We start from the raw sequence: 15621 nt of genomic DNA on the forward strand, positions 1-15621 counted from the left end.
GAGGGAGGGAGGGAAGGAGGGGGAAGGGGGGCCCTCATCTTTGAGGGAGGACCTTCAGCATGAAGGGAAGGGGGGAGGAAGGTGGGGAGTGGGCCCTCAGCGTGAAGGGAGGGAGGGAGGAAGGGCGAGGGGGGTCCTCAGCATGGAGGGAGGGAGGGAGGGAGGACCATGAAACCCAGGGTGCCAAGCCCTCAGGGGGCCTGTAGGGATCAGTCACCCAGCCCTTCACTGAGGGACTAGGGGACTCAGTCTCAGAGCTTGTCAGGCAGCTTCCTGTCCTGAAAAGAGCAGCTGACTGAATCCCAGTCCGTTGACCCTGAGCCTCAGCCTGGTTAAGCCCTGAGCCTCAGATCTGGTTTTCCCAAGCTGGCCATTCCTCTATTGCTTCTTTTATCGCCTGTACTTTCATCCAGTGAACATGTTTGTTAGGCATATTTTGTTTTTAAAAAGGGAACTTTCTGATGCTAAGTAAAAAAGTACCACTTGCTGTAAATGAAAAGCAGCTTTAAAGATAAAACCAATGAAAACAAAACAGGTTATTGGACTATGTGCCGTGAAACATCTCTTATACTTTCTTTTCTCTATATTTGGACTGGTGTCCCAAGAAGCAGAGACTTTGGGAAATGTTCCTATTGGTAACGTCGATGTTTTTTAAAGGCTCTGAGCCTGAAGCCTGTGCTCTTTCTTAAAAAGGAAGGTTGCAAGTGAAGAGAGAGATCTTCTAGATGGACAGGCATCAAACTGGAATTTCTGCTGGAAGTAGATACAAGGATCAAAACTCCATTTGCCACGATATGGATGGACCTTGAGGGCGTCAGGCTAAGTGAGATAAGTCAACAGAGAAAGAGACAAATGCCGTATGATTTCACTGTCATGTGGAATCTAAAAAAGCTGAACTCCCAGAAACAGCATGTAGGCTGGTGGTTGTCACGGACAGGGGGTGGGAGACGGGGTGGGGGAAATTGGGAGCTGCTGGTTGGAGGGTACAGACTTCCAATTACAAGATGAATAAGTTCTGGGGATCCAGTGCACAGCATGGTGATTACAGTTAACTTGGATACTTGAAAGTTGCTAAGACACACACGAAAAGGTAATTATGTGAGGTTCGATAGCTATGTGAGATGGATTTGGTAACTAACTTCCATCGTGGTCATCATTTCATAATACGTGCTATAGGAAATAATCATGTTGTACACCTTACAGGTATACAACGTTACATGTCAACTATATCTCAGTAAACCTGGGGGTGAGGGGGAGGGCAAAACTCCCTCCATACTGGTTTGACAGTATTATTTATCATGCTCTACCTGCTTTCAACCTAAAATCGGTCGTTGAAAGCCCACAATTGCCAGGACTTTCACTTGAGGAAAGATGGGACCAGCTGGTTTCGAAGGTCATTTTCAGTTCTAACAGCAAATGTTTCTGTGTAACACGCATCCATCTGGTGGGAGCTGGTTTTATTAGAATCTCTCTTGGTTTGTCATCCTGGGATCCTAGAACCTACGACTTGTAAGACAAACACGTTTCTAGTCCTCACTCCTACCTTCCGAGGCTGCAGCCATTGTAGGGCTGGAGCCAATGCCTGAATTCCTACTACTCTGTCCTCCTAGGGTTCACTTAGCTTCAGTTCCCCAGACAGAGAGCTCAGTCTTTCTCTAAGGCAACCATTCTATCCTTAAAAAGTGCTTCTCTGGGGTACGTGAGGGGCTCAGTTGGTTGAGCATCTGACTCTTGATTTCTGCTCAGGTCAGGATCCCAGGGTCATGGGATCGAGCCCCACATCGGGCTCAGTGCTGAGCATGGAGCCTGCTTAGGATTCTCTCTCCTTCTCTCTCTCCCTCTCTCCCCCTCTCTTTCTCTCTCCCTAAAAAAAAAAAAAAAATGGAAAAAAAATAAAAAATTCTGCCTTAACTGAAGCAAAAACCAGACCACAAAGTGGGGTGATTCTTTGAACTCACCCCTGTAGCCATACTCAAGCCCCAGCTGCAGGTGAGGGCACTGTGGATTTGAATGCAAGGGTGCCTAGCCTCTCGGCTATCCCTGCTCCATCATGCTTTCCAGGCCCCCCAGCAATCAGGGGGATCAATCAGTATACCTAGATTCTAGGCCCTGACCTGCCGTGTTGAGCAAGTTGTTACCTCTCTACCCAGCTCAATTTCTTCACCTGAAATACGCAGGTGGGACTAGACATTTTGCTTTAATATTACATGACATATTACTACTAATAATAAAATACGTGGTTTTAGTTGAGTGTTTATTCCATGCCAGGCACTTTCAGGACACTGATCATCATCCTCATTTTGCAAGTGAAACAGAGAGATTAAGTAGCTTACCCAAGGTCACGTACTACCTAAGTGGTGGAAATGAGATCCACACCCACGGGATCCGACTCTCTTACCCTTCCTTCTCCCTTATCTCTCTGTGTTAGGAGTGCTGGCCTTCTAGGTTCTCTACCAAGTGAACTTTTTAAAATGGGATTTCTGAAAAATAGGCTTACCTATAGAGGAACTGGTCTGACCCAAAGGGATAGTGCCACCTGCCTCGGTGAATGCAATGGTCTCTAAAACAGCCCCCCGGGCCCCATCGCTTCTTCTCCACGTCTTCTCCGTGTCCCATTTGGTTTTCCACTGGACAGTCAGACCTGAGAGTCTCAGCTTCCCGCCCCAGTATCCTGCCTCTACTTTCTGGAAAAGGCTTCTGAGGCACATATTCATAAATTCCCCTATGCCTTAGTGGGACTGATTAAGAGCTCCCTGTCTTCAGGAAACTATGTGATGCAGTGTAAGGAGCAAAAGGCTTGAAAGGTCTCAGTTCAGGCGCTGCTGGGTGGCTCAGTCAGTGAAGCATCTGACTCTTGATTTCAGCTCAGGTCATGATCTCAGGGTTGTGAGACTGAGCCCCAGGTCAGACTCTGCACTGGGCGTGGAGCCTGCTTGGGATTCTCTCTCCCTCCCTCTCTGCCTGCCTCTCTCTCTCTCTTAAAAAAAAAGGTCTCATTTCAGGTCTTAGCTGAATGATGAAGTAGGGCAAACAATTGCACTAATTCTCGGTTTACAATGTGGAAAACGGGAATCCTAACACCTATCTCAAAAGGCTTGAGGGAGGTCTATGTGATGAAAGTTACGTGAGGCACTGAACATCCCACGTGGTAAGTGCCCACGAGTTTGCTCCCTTCCTCCCTCATATCCTCCCACGATCTGTATGAACTCCATGATTTGCATATAGGGCTGCTCAAGCATTGCTGGCCAAACCCAGAAGGAGTTTTCATCCTGGGACTCTGACCTATACAGCACAAGGGCTCTAGAAATAGCCCGTGTCACCTGAATTCTTGAGTGGCGGCTCCCAGATCCTGAGAAGGAGACCCCTCTAGACACAGGACAGCAGAGAGTGGCCAAGCACAGCTTCATGGAAATGCTCTGGCCGGGAAGACGAGGTAGATGTCTGGGGCCAATGACCTCTGGCTCACTTACCTGCAGCAGTTCAAATACAGCAAGGAGGTCCCCTCCAGAGAGGCTCCCACAAAAGATAGGGTGATAGCACAGCCTGGGTGGCTCATAGTCCTCGTCAGCTAGCTTCACAACAGGAGCAGCCACTGTGGCCCCCAAATATTCTGGCTTCCCCTAAGGCAGAAAGAAAAGAAAGGAATTTGTCCCCGATGGTTAGCTACCTGGTTCTGACCTGCATCAGTGCACTTTAAAAAATAATCTTGACAAAGCCGTCAGCCTCAGTGTCTCCCTCTTGCTACTATCTCACTCTCTTCTTCTGCCAAATGCCTCTTACCCCTTACCAAGGCGTGGGGGTCAGGAAATTCCATATGGGCTCCCAGGGAAAACTTCTGGGCCCAAGGCCGTTATGGGTTCTCTCTTCTCAGCATATAGAGCTCAGTGGAAGAAAGTTAAAATGATTATCTAGGGTAGACTTGAAAGGGAAAAGAAGAAATAAGGTGGCAGCAAGCATTCCCAAAGCTCTCCAGGGCAGGACACCATCGTGGTCAGGAACGTGAGCTTTGAAGTCCAGGCACACCTGAGTCTGTGTTCCCAAATCTGCTACTTTCCAGCTCTATGGCCTTGGGCCATTTAATCAACTTTTTTGAGCCTCATGCCTTAAAAGGAATTAAAAATACTACTTGTTAATGGGGCCATGAGGTTTGACTTAATGATGTAGGTGCTTTGCACAGTGACTGGTATACATTGAGCGCTCAATACACGGTAATATGATGACTATGGCCATGATGATGATGATGATGATGATAATGATGAAGGTCAGTATATTCAGGTGACAGAGCAGTTCTGCTCTATTTTTCTTGGTAATAAAAGAGGCCACTAAGATAGTTTTGTATGTATGTATATATACGGACCGCAAGTTTCTTTAAGAACTATGAGCACCAAAAAAACCACAAAAAACAAAAAACAAAACAAAACAAAAAAACACTATGAGATAGCACCATCTCCTGTCTCTTCCCATACCTGCTCCCAAGAACCTGGGGCTGGCTTCCCCCAGGAGCAGCATGGGGCTGGAGGTTGGGGCTGCTTCCCCATTTATCTCAGGGATGGCTGGAATGTAAACTCCATGTGGCGGCATTGCCCGTTTTACATACTGCTGTGACCCCCAGCACAGGGCAGGCACTCATTACCTATTTATTGAGTGAAAGCTGTTGGGTTAGTGACTTCCAAAGTACAAGGCCAGCGCCCACATTCTCTTCTGGCTGACGCTGGGTTTAGCAGCTGCCCTGCTCCACTGCCTTTGGACTCATAAACCAGCACCTGCGTTCCCGGCTGTAGAGAGAGCCTTGGTTGAGGCGGAAATGGTGTTTAGTTTAAACTAATGATTATTTGATGATTTTGTGATTATTTTTGACTTTAAAACAAACAAAGCTGCCTGCTGGTATCCACAGGTGGGGTCAGAACTGTCCCTCGTGGACAGTTCGTGGTGGAGCTATGGCATGACACAGGTCAAGACACAAGCGGTCTGCTGTCGAACTGTTTTGTCATGTCCTAGCTGGGAATAATTAAGTACAACTGCCCTGGAAACAAAGGAGTAAAGCTAAACCCAAGTAACTAATTTGCCAAATATAAACGCATTGCTTAGAGAGGCAGCAGGCCCTAATGAGGGCACAAGCTACGAGAGTGAGAGAAAGCTCTAGATTGGAGCCACATTCCGGCAGAGTCAGAATGTAATCATCTGATCATCACCATAGGGCTGTGGGCTCGGCGTAGCTGCAGGTGTAAACAGAACCTTCTGGGCACCTACATGTATCTCTCCAGGAAGAGGAGGCAAAGTTTTCATATCTTTTTTCTCTCCTACTTTTCCTTTTCATTTCAATGTGAGAATGTAGGCTTGTGTTTCTATGAAGGGACTGGCTTGGGTGGGGCTCAGGAAGGTAATTGTAGAACGGGGCTCTGGAAGAGGTCTGAAAAGCAAAGGGAAATCCACGTAGCCACGCGGGTTGGTTTAAGAGTTTGCAAAGATGCTTGATTATCGTTCCTGGTTTTCAAATAAAAAGTAGTTAGGAATGGAACCATGTCATTAGCAACAAAATTTAAAAGGTATTTATCTTGTGACTATCTCTACAGAAAATTTGTACTATATGCCCAACAGTGGAACTCATATTCCCTAAATATATACAATTGACAGCTCCAATTTATAGCTGGAGGAACAGGGTACAGAGAGAGTGATTCTGGAAAAGCAGAATATGTGTGTCTGAAGGGATACAGCTACAGATAGTCCCACATATGCAAGAAAGTTCGGACACAGGAGGCTAGGTTCAAGTTCTGACTCTACCTCCAGCTACCTGTGACCTTGAACAAGGCCTTTGACCTTCCTGGGTCTCTGTTTCCTTCTCCAGGAAGCAAGAGGGGGTTCGTGCTCTCCGAAATCCCCGCTCACCTTCTATAATTCTCCCATCCTAATCTCTTCTGACCTTAAATCAAGGTCAGAGCTGCCAGCATGCTTGAGGACGTGACGGGGCTTTAGGAAGGCTTCTTGGAACGACTGTTGTACTTGATATATTGTGCTTCTGCAACTTCCCGAGGAGGTAAAGACATCAAAGAAAATAAATAAGCCTTTGCCTTTAGACTTTTTAATTTAAAAAAGAAGAAAAAGGGGCGCCTGGGTGGCTCAGTCAGCTAAGCGTCCGACTTCGGCTCAGGTCACGATCTCACTGTCCGTGGGTTCGAGCCCCGCGTCGGGCTCTGTGCTGACGGCTCAGAGCCTGGAGCCTGTTTCAGATTCTGTGTCTCCCTCTCTCGGACCCTCCCTGTTCATGCTCTGTCTCTCTCTGTCTCAAAAATAAATAAACGTTAAAAAAAAATTTTTTTTAAAGTACTGATACTTAGGTCTTGCTCTCTGTTGGTCCAGTTTAACTCATCTGAAGCGGGGCCGACATCAGTATTTTCTATAGCATCGAGATTGGTTCTAAGTGCAGACAGACCTCTCAGACCCTGAATATCCCTCTCTCTGACCCTCCCCCGTTCATGCTCTGTCTCTCTCTGTCTCAAAAATAAACGTTAAAAAAAAATTTTTTTTAAAAGAAGAAAAAATGATAAAATAAAAAAGAACTTTTGTCATAGTAATTAAAAAAAAAATCCTCCAGTAAGCTTTTGAATCTACTCAGTGGAGAACACAGACATCTTTGGAGAGGAAGAAGTCTGGTTAACATCGTAACGGAAAATGGGATAGGGATAAATGTGTTGTTGCAGGGCTTGGAAGCAAAACCAAGAGAAAGATGACCTAGCTACAAAGGCTGACTTGGTGACAATACCCACCCAGGTCCCCCCAGCCAAGCAAGGTCAGTAAGCACCTCTGGTTTTCAAGATGCCTGGACATTTTTACTCAGCGTTTCTACTGAGTAGCAATAGGACACCTGGGGGCTGGGTACACGTGCAGGTGACTCTATACAAGTATCTTATTCCTGAACAAGAGTGTGTCCACTAAAGTTTTGTGACCCGGATCCTATTCTACTTGCAAACTAATGGGAAACCTGAGTGAAAAGCCCTTTAGCACAGCAAATGATCATCACCAACATTCCTGGTTCTGTAAATCATCATTTTCCCAGAATGGCCTCCGGGCACCTCTAGAGCCCTGAGCAGTCGCAGGCTGGTTAGATAAAGTGCCCAGTCGGCACTGCCCGGGACACTCACCACCGCGTCGCTGTCATACAGCTCCACCACCACCAAAGGCGGGGACTCCGCCAGCTCCTTCTGGTCTCCGTGCAGCACCAAGTCATTGAACAGCAGCATCTGGTTCCAGGTTGGGGAGAGGGTTTGGGAAATGACCTGGAAGGTGGGGCCAAAAGAAAAGCAAAAGCTCATTCGATAGGGTTGTAGGGGGCGAGGTGCATTCCTTTGACAGTTACTTGTGGAGGGCAAAGAGAACCTCGTCATCCTCGCTCAGTCCTTTAACATCCAAGTGATGACACAAACCGATGTACTACCACTGGGGACTAGATGCTAGGGGATGCAGATTCCCTGCCCCAGAGAGCTTACAGAAGTTCATGAGTACAGCCCCTGCAATGATTAACACCTTATTTGCATACATAACTTCAACTCAATCCTCCCAGTAGCGCTGTGCTGGCGACACCAGCTCCCCTGTGTTGAGTACTGACTGGGTACCAGCTGTTGCCCTTTACATGCACAGCCTCGTTCAAACTTCACAACTGTCCTGGGAGGTGGATACAGTTACCTCCTCACATCTTACAGATCAGGAAGCCAAGGCTCACTTGTCTAGAGCCAGAAAGTGGCAGAACTGGGATTCAACCCGACTCATCTGGTACCAAAGCCCAGGCTGCTAGCCTCATCCACCCTCACCAAGTAGATGCAAATATTATCTCTGTTTTATGGGAGGGCAAATTGAGGATGAAGGAGATCTAGTGATGCTTCACTTACGAGCAAATAAAATTTTGTCCTCAAATACTCAAAGTGGGGGTTAACTCTAATATTCCTTGCATGGAATTGTACTGTTTTGTGGACATTTGCATTGAACGAACCAGCGTCTTCAAAATGACCTTCACCATTTTGCATGACATCTTTTTTTCTAAGATGGCAAACTGTGACATTGGTAATTGGCTGTGTCCATCATACAGATGGAGATACCAAAGGACAGAGGACAACAGTCTGCATTATTGGTTGGGAACTGTGAGTGCCTCACCCAAAAGTGGTTCACAGCCCCCCATTCCAGGCCATTCAACTGCTACCCTCAGAGGGGTGTCATTGGTCTTGTATCCTCTACTCTAGTTATGTGGATACTTGTACACCTGCCAGTTTCACAGAGCTGAAGACCAGGGCTGTCTGCAGTATGGGTAGATTCTGCATCTGGGCAGAAACTAGGCTGTTAATGTGTGAGGCTAGTCTTGGAACATTTCCCCCTTTCCCAGGATGTGCAGACAAACGGGTCATTTCACAGGTGAACACAGCACAATGGCTGCTGGGTCCTGGGGAATTTCCACACTCCCTCTGAACTACACCCTTACTGCTCACTGCGCATGCCAGGCGGGCCAGAGAGAGAGAGATCTAGCCCCAGCTAACTTCCTGGACTCCAAAGAATAAATCTGTCATCTCAGACTTTTACATCAGGAGTCATCTCTAGCCAAGACATTAAACCATTGGCACTGTGGTCAGGAGAGAATTGTTTATTCGTCTTCTTTATGTGAGTCATAAAAATATGCATTCCAGGGGCGCCTGGGTGGCGCAGTCGGTTAAGCGTCCGACTTCAGCCAGGTCACGATCTCGCGGTCCGTGGGTTCGTGCCCCGCGTCAGGCTCTGGGCTGACGGCTCGGAGCCTGGAGCCTGTTTCCGATTCTGTGTCTCCCTCTCTCTCTGCCCCTCCCCCGTTCATGCTCTGTCTCTCTCTGTCCCAAAATAAATTAAAACGTTGAGAAAAAAAAATTTTAAATTAAAAAAAAAAAAAATATGCATTCCACAATTTCCTTCCTCGCTCGCTTTTTGCGTCTATGCCTCAGACACAGTGATGTTTCTGACATAACATCTCAGAGAAAACCTTAACTTTTTGGACAGGAGAAAAATGGCTTCGTCTAACCTATGAACAGGAGTTATATAGTTGCGATGCAAGGTTATCCTGTATGGCTATCTGACATCACAAAGAAACCTGGGTTTTTATGTTGCTTTTAAAAATAGAAATGCAAACTCTTTCGCAGTACGCATACAAAAATGTAATACCAAAGCAATTTATGATCCTCACAGCATCTTTCCTGTAGAAATATTTCGACGGCTTCCTTGGCACTTGGGGCTATAAATACCACCTGATAAGATTACAGAGGCCAGCATTCATTCATTCAACATGTATCTATTAATACATTCAGCATACAATGTGCTAGGCACAGTACTGGGCACCAATATGGCATCCTGCGTATAACAGGTGCTCAAGAGCTCTTCGCATGAATAAATGCATGGATATTGGCCTATCCTCAGAGTTGTTCCCATGAGTACAAGGACAATGTGGCCACCTTCCAAAGGTCCCCCAAAAGCTCACCCAAACAAAAGTACATTGTCCCACTTCTCTGCCAAGGTGCCCATGACTAAGCTCCACCTCTTCAGATCTTCCTTAAGGAGCTCTGCATTGTGACCGTATTTGATGACGTTTGGGAGACTTTGGTAGCAACTAGCTAACACTTTGAAGAAGGAGTGAGAGACTACAGATGTAGCGTGGCTCTAGAATCAGATACCTTTGGAATGGAACCCTAGTTTCATACCTGCCTCTGTCCAACTGGGCAGGCGATTTCACCCCCGTGAACCATAGTTTCCCTCATGTAAATGGTTAGCGCCTACCTTGTAGAGTTGTTATGACCACTGTCTGAGGTAAAGCGTATTAAATGCCTGGCACACAGTAGGTGCTCACTAAGTGCTCGTTCCCCACCCGACTCGACCCCACCACAGTATTTATGAATGGGTAAGCAGTTACTGAACACCTGCCACATGCCGGTCTTGGTGCACTGGGTACTCACGTCTAACAAGAGACTGTCTGTGTCCTCAGGACTCTGGTCGCTTGAAATCTCAGGCTCCACACTCCCCACCCTCTGCCATGTCCTCTCCTGTCCTCTGAGGCTCCTCTTAAGCCACTTAGTCCCTCTCCCCTTCTGGCTCCAAAGCCTTTCTCTTTGGGGAGCTGTCTCCCTTTCCCTTTATACTTTGGTCGCCATGAGATTTCTAAATCCCACATCCTCAGTGACCTCTGGAATAACTGGGTGTCCCTTCTGAAATATTTCAGATCATCACGTCATTTTAGAGAGGACTGGTTGTGGGACCAGGCCTGCTGAGACTGCTCCCCCTGAGCTCTGTGTGGTCAGTTCAGGCACGGGCTACCGGGTGAACGGTGGAGCTCAGCTAGGACCACAGGGTCAGCTTTCTCCATCATGAAGGGTGCGAGAGTGGGGCATGTCACACACAGGCTCCGAGGCAGCATGGCACTGAAACAGCAGAGGGAATCCAGAGCCCTTACTTACCCAAATGGAAAGCAAAGTGGCTTTGGAACTGGACCAACGTGGGTTTCTATCTTGGCTTTACCACCTTCCACCTATATAGTCCCTAAGCCTTCCCTTCTCACCTGCAGAATGGGGACACTAATAACATCCACCTTTAGGCTGCCATGAGATGTAGTGAACTATGCATATAAGATGCTTGGCTTTATGCCTGGCATGTAGGGAGCTCTTGATAAATGGCAGATATTATTACTGACAAAAATTAGGTACTTGGTTCAAAAGTATAGAGGCAAAGTCCAGGCCTCAACAGAAGCTGTTTTCCCTTTCACACGATCATTTGATAAATGCCATTTGTTCCTTTGAGATATGTCTGAATCAAATAAAGCTACTGTATAGAGAGGCAAAATAGGAAGATAATCACATAGCAGCCCAATGAGCTCACTCAAACCCCCTCCCCGTCCAGGGCCCCGAGATCACCAGGGTCTGGAACCCCACAGTTTTGTGGCAGATGGAGGAAGGCCCCAGGGGTCCACCCTTTGAGAATCCTCCTTGCTTCTGGTGGGAAGCCTCAGTGACAATAACAAGGAGTCACATACAGATTACAAGCAAGGCATTGTCCTGGGTGGTTCACCCTCTGGGAAATAGACACAATGTCATCATCGTGAGAGCTTTGTTTAAGGTCACACAACAAGCAAATGAAAGAGCTTAGACCTGAACCCAAACAATGTGGCTCCAGAGTCTATACTGTCATCACTGAGCTAGGCACTACCCCTGAAAACACAGAGAAGAGAAAGTAGTCTGGAGCCCTCATGCTTCATGTGTTCTCACGCTCCTTCACTAAGTGAGGATGGGGTCACCTTCCTTCTGGGGTCTCTCTCGATTCCCACCCCCACAGAACGAATCCCTCTCCCGTGGCTCTTGGAAGTCTTTCTATAGCCCTACGTTATGGCGTATTTCATGGTGCAGCCCCCGAGCCCAGCAAGGACCTGTCACAGAGCAAAAACTCCACAGCTGATGGAGAAATGGACAAGATGATCTCAGTCTGCAGGTCACAAATCAAACGCAATCTCCCAGGTTACAGGCCTCACTTTGGAGAGAAATGTCAGCCCGTGTAACATTAGCCAATACAACGGCCTCCATTCATCAATCACTTTATACACTTAACTCTGGGCTTCTTGACAACAGTCATATTTTAAGACGACAGATGGAGGTTTAGTGAGTAAATGTGGCCAGAGAGTAGATGACCTAGAACATAACCTCAGGTCTCTTTGGGCCCTTGGTGTTTGTCTTAACTCCCAGAGATGAGCAAATCCTTTGTGAACTCTCCTCTCTCAGAACACGGAATCCTCAAAGAACAGAGTCAGTCCTTGGAGAATATGATCTAATGGGAAAAGCGTCCAACTGGATGTCCACTGATTAGGAACACTTTCACTTTTCAGCACTCAGTGTATAGGAAAGGGAGAGAGCCCAGAGCAAAGCAGTGTAGACCCACTTCCTTTAATTCTCACACCATCCATTAGGAAGTAGTGTTTTCCAGAGGGAGACACCACATTGCACAATTTGAAAGTGTCCCAAATCCCCCGGCTGGTGAGTAGAAAGAAAACAGTGCAAAGTCTAGGGATTCCTGACTACAAAACTGGAAAACGCTCCTCCCCACCATGAACCCTCAATAAACGTTGGTTCATAAGCCTCATGCAGCCATGTCTGTGTGCTGTTTTCTCACGTGTTTGTTCCCCCACTGAACTTGGCCTTGTGCCCAGCACTTGGGCAGGTGGGCTAGATGTGCCCTTCTCCTCCTCATCCCTCTTCCCCAGCCCCCTTCCTTCACTATGGGTGTGTGCTATCTCGGCTGCAGGACAATGGGTCACACTGGAACAAGAGACCTTCTGCACGGCAATCCTTCCTTGCACGTGTGCTTTGGCGTCTGAAATCAACATACCCAGAGACACAGGTATTTGCAACATGCCCCCGCTGTTTTCTTTGCTGGGCTCTGCTGCGGATCAGCTGTGGGCCATGAGAAGGCAGGCGGGCTTCCCTGGTTACCTTTGTGGTCTGGCAGTGGGAAAGGAATGTGACCTTGGCAAAGGGGTCCGAGAGTCCACTGCTGTCCGCTGCGATGAGGCCCCGGGCTTGATACATGTGCGCTCTCAGCTGAAAGACATGCCGGGCTGTGGACAAATGGAAACGGGCAGGCATCAGTGGGCGCTCCCCAACAGCGAGTACGAACAGGTGTCTGTGTGCCGTGTGCGTCTGTGAGTGTGTCCAGAGGCCAAGACTGGGAGCACCACCCGCCTCTAGACTGAAACAGAAGCAGTGAAGAAAGGGGGAGAGGGGGTATCTACGGGGAACTTTGGAGCCAGGCATTCTCCTTGGCCCCCTCACCACATCATGGGTTTTGATCTTCATAAGAGCCCTGTGATTACATAGATAATCATCATAATCATCCCCGTACATGTATAAGGGAAATGGCTCACAAAATACGCTACACAAGTTTTCCAGGTTTGCAGAGCTATCAAATGCCAGAGCCTGGATTTCATTTCTGTCAGATTCCAAATTCACCTTCTCTTTCTAAAAGACCACATTTTTTTCTTATGTTTATTATTTAGTTTTGAGAGAGAGACAGAGTGCAAGCAGGGAAGGGGCGGAGAGACACACACACACACACACACACAGAATCCAAAGCAGGTTCCAGGCTCTGAGCTGTCGGCACAGAGCCCAACGCAGGGCTCGAACTCACGGATGGTGAGTTCATGACTTGAGCCAAAGTTGGACGCTTAACCAACTGAGCCACCCGGGCGCCCCTCTAAAAGACCACGTTTTGTGTTTTAGTAATTCTCCTGTTTCCACTGGCCCTCATGTGCACGTGTGTGTAAGAAAGGGGCTGCTCCACTAATAGCTTGTGCTTCCATAAACTCGAGTCAACCACTCATCCATTCTTCCATTCAGCCAGCCAATGTCATCTTGAGCGCCTACTGTGTACCAGGTACGGTCTAGTCTAAGGATTGTGAAGTGGCTAAGACAGCCCTTGCCCTCTGCCCTCGGGGAGCTCCAGGAAGAGGGCAGAATATAAGACCAGCATCCACATCCCAGTGACAGGAGGCCAGGAACTAGCGTCCTGTGAGAGATACAGGCAGAGGGCACGGAGGTTAATTAAAGGCAGGAGTGAGCACATCTGATGACAGGATGGGAGCAGAGAGGGGGCTGCAGGTGAGGGCAGATGAGGGTTCAGTGGGGGCATCCCAAGTAAGAGCTGACTTGTCATATTCCTGGGTTTATGGGGCTTTGTAAAGCCCCTCGTTTTTTATGTTCACTTGCTCCTTTTTACCCCCTTACCCAATCCTGTTCCCTGTCTCCCCCAAAGGCAATACTATACTGTGTTCAGGATATCAGTGTTTTGCACTGATGTGGGAACTGGGAGGCAGGAACTCTTCCATACCAGTTTGACTAGCATTACTTTGTTAAATTAAGGATGCAGATGCCCCCTCTTCTTCCCTCCCATGCCACTCCTAGGCTTATGTCACACAAGTCTGTATATGGACTCACACGAAGTTACTAACCCTCTCTGTGCCTTTGTTTCCCACCTATAAAATGGGGGTAATAATATTTCTTCAGAGGGTTAATGTAGGAGATCAAAGGACTAGGTGCCTGACACATGGGAAGAACTTTAAAAGTGGTATAAAGATGCTGGTGTGGCTGTTACTATTGTTCATTGTAATGTGACCTGTGACGGTGGCAGCTGGGGCCACCTGAGTGTCCCTCAGAGCCCCCAGCTGCAGCCACGTAGGCAGTATGCTGCACAACGCTAGGGGGAACCATTTATTTGGTTAAAGTTTTTGTTTTTCTGAAACCTCTTATCAGCTCTGTCCCTTAGACTGATAAAGTCAGTTTCCTCTTCGCTCTCCCAATTTGGTGATCCATCTTTTGTGTGGTAGTTCATTTTCTACTTGCGGTTGGTAGAGATGTGTCTGATTGCCCCCACTCGAGGGCCAGATGACCCCTCTCTCATCTCTACATCCCCCACTAATTTTCCCACCATGCCTGCCATATGTAGGTACAAGCTAATTATTGGCTGGATGGATATTTTCTGAAGCACCAAGTGAGTGAAGAAACAAAATTCTCCAGTGGGTTTGGAAGGCAGCCAAAGCCATCAATGTCAGTGCACAGCGGAGAAAGTTTATTAGGTCACTCCATGAAAATAACACGCTGCAGAGGATCAGAAAGCTCTTGAAAAAGTCTTTCTTCTCCTTTGAATTGTTAGCAGCTGGGACAGCAATATATCTGGGTACCTTCGATCTCCAGAGATAGAATCTATAGAAATTAGAAGGTAATTTGATATGAGTGTCTTTCACCCAAAGATAAAACCTCTTTTTTTTTTATTTTTTAAAGGTTTATTTATTTTTGAGAGAGAGAAAGAGAGAGAGAGAGAGAGAGGCAGAGAGGAAGACACAGAATCCAAAGCAGGCTCCAGGCTCTGAGCTGTCAGCACAGAGCCCAACATGGGGCTTGAACTCGTGAACTGCGAGATCATGATCTGAGCTGAAGTCAGATGCTTAACCAGCTAAGCCACCCAGATGCCCCAAGATGAGACCTCTTTAAAGACAGGATGGAAAGCAATGGAAATAAAGCAGAGTTTGGAGAAGCTGACTTCGTCATTTACTAGCTGTGTGATCTTGGACAATTCCAAGCATTTCTGATACATCCTTTCTCCCTCTGTAAAATGAAGAAACTGCCCAGGGTTTATGTGACAAGTAAATTCAATATAATTCATAAAGTAGATGGAACAATGCTTGGTACATTGTATGGGCCATGCATTTTCCAAATAGGGCTGAGCTTTCCTTATTCTTATACATTGACACCGGGCACAGAAATCATGAGCTGAACCTCTGGATAAATATCTCCAGAGCCTTCTAACTATGGAACCACTTGGATTCCATTGGCAGTTAAGGTCAACCAACATCAAACGAGTCTTGGGTAACAAAGAAAGCCTGGATTTGTGGACAATTCTCCTGTGTTTCCAACAATGGCTCGATTCAAAACTTAACTTCAATTGAAGTTAAGGCAAAACTGTCATCTATTCTGTCTGAATTCAGCAGCAAAGATCCTGTAAATTGAAGCAATTTGGAAAGAGAAAGCAAATTGCTACTGTAAGACATTAATACTTATAACAAAATCCAAAATGATATGAAAA

General features: G+C 47.1%; 1 protein-coding gene across 1 annotated transcript in view; it reads right to left on the minus strand.

Moving 5' to 3' along the window:
* The window catches only part of FER1L6 (fer-1 like family member 6), a 140637-nt gene that overhangs the window by 67356 nt on the left and 57660 nt on the right, over positions 1-15621 (minus strand). Inside the window, exons 19-21 of the mRNA XM_049633507.1 lie at positions 12477-12601; positions 7140-7274; positions 3471-3620 (exon numbers count right to left, since the gene is read on the minus strand). Of these exons, the coding sequence (XP_049489464.1) occupies positions 3471-3620; positions 7140-7274; positions 12477-12601 (410 nt within the window). The remainder of the gene's footprint in view (positions 1-3470; positions 3621-7139; positions 7275-12476; positions 12602-15621) is intronic.

Source organism: Panthera uncia, chromosome F2 (genome assembly GCF_023721935.1).
Source record: "Panthera uncia isolate 11264 chromosome F2, Puncia_PCG_1.0, whole genome shotgun sequence".
In the NCBI taxonomy this organism is placed as follows: Eukaryota; Metazoa; Chordata; class Mammalia; order Carnivora; family Felidae; genus Panthera; species Panthera uncia.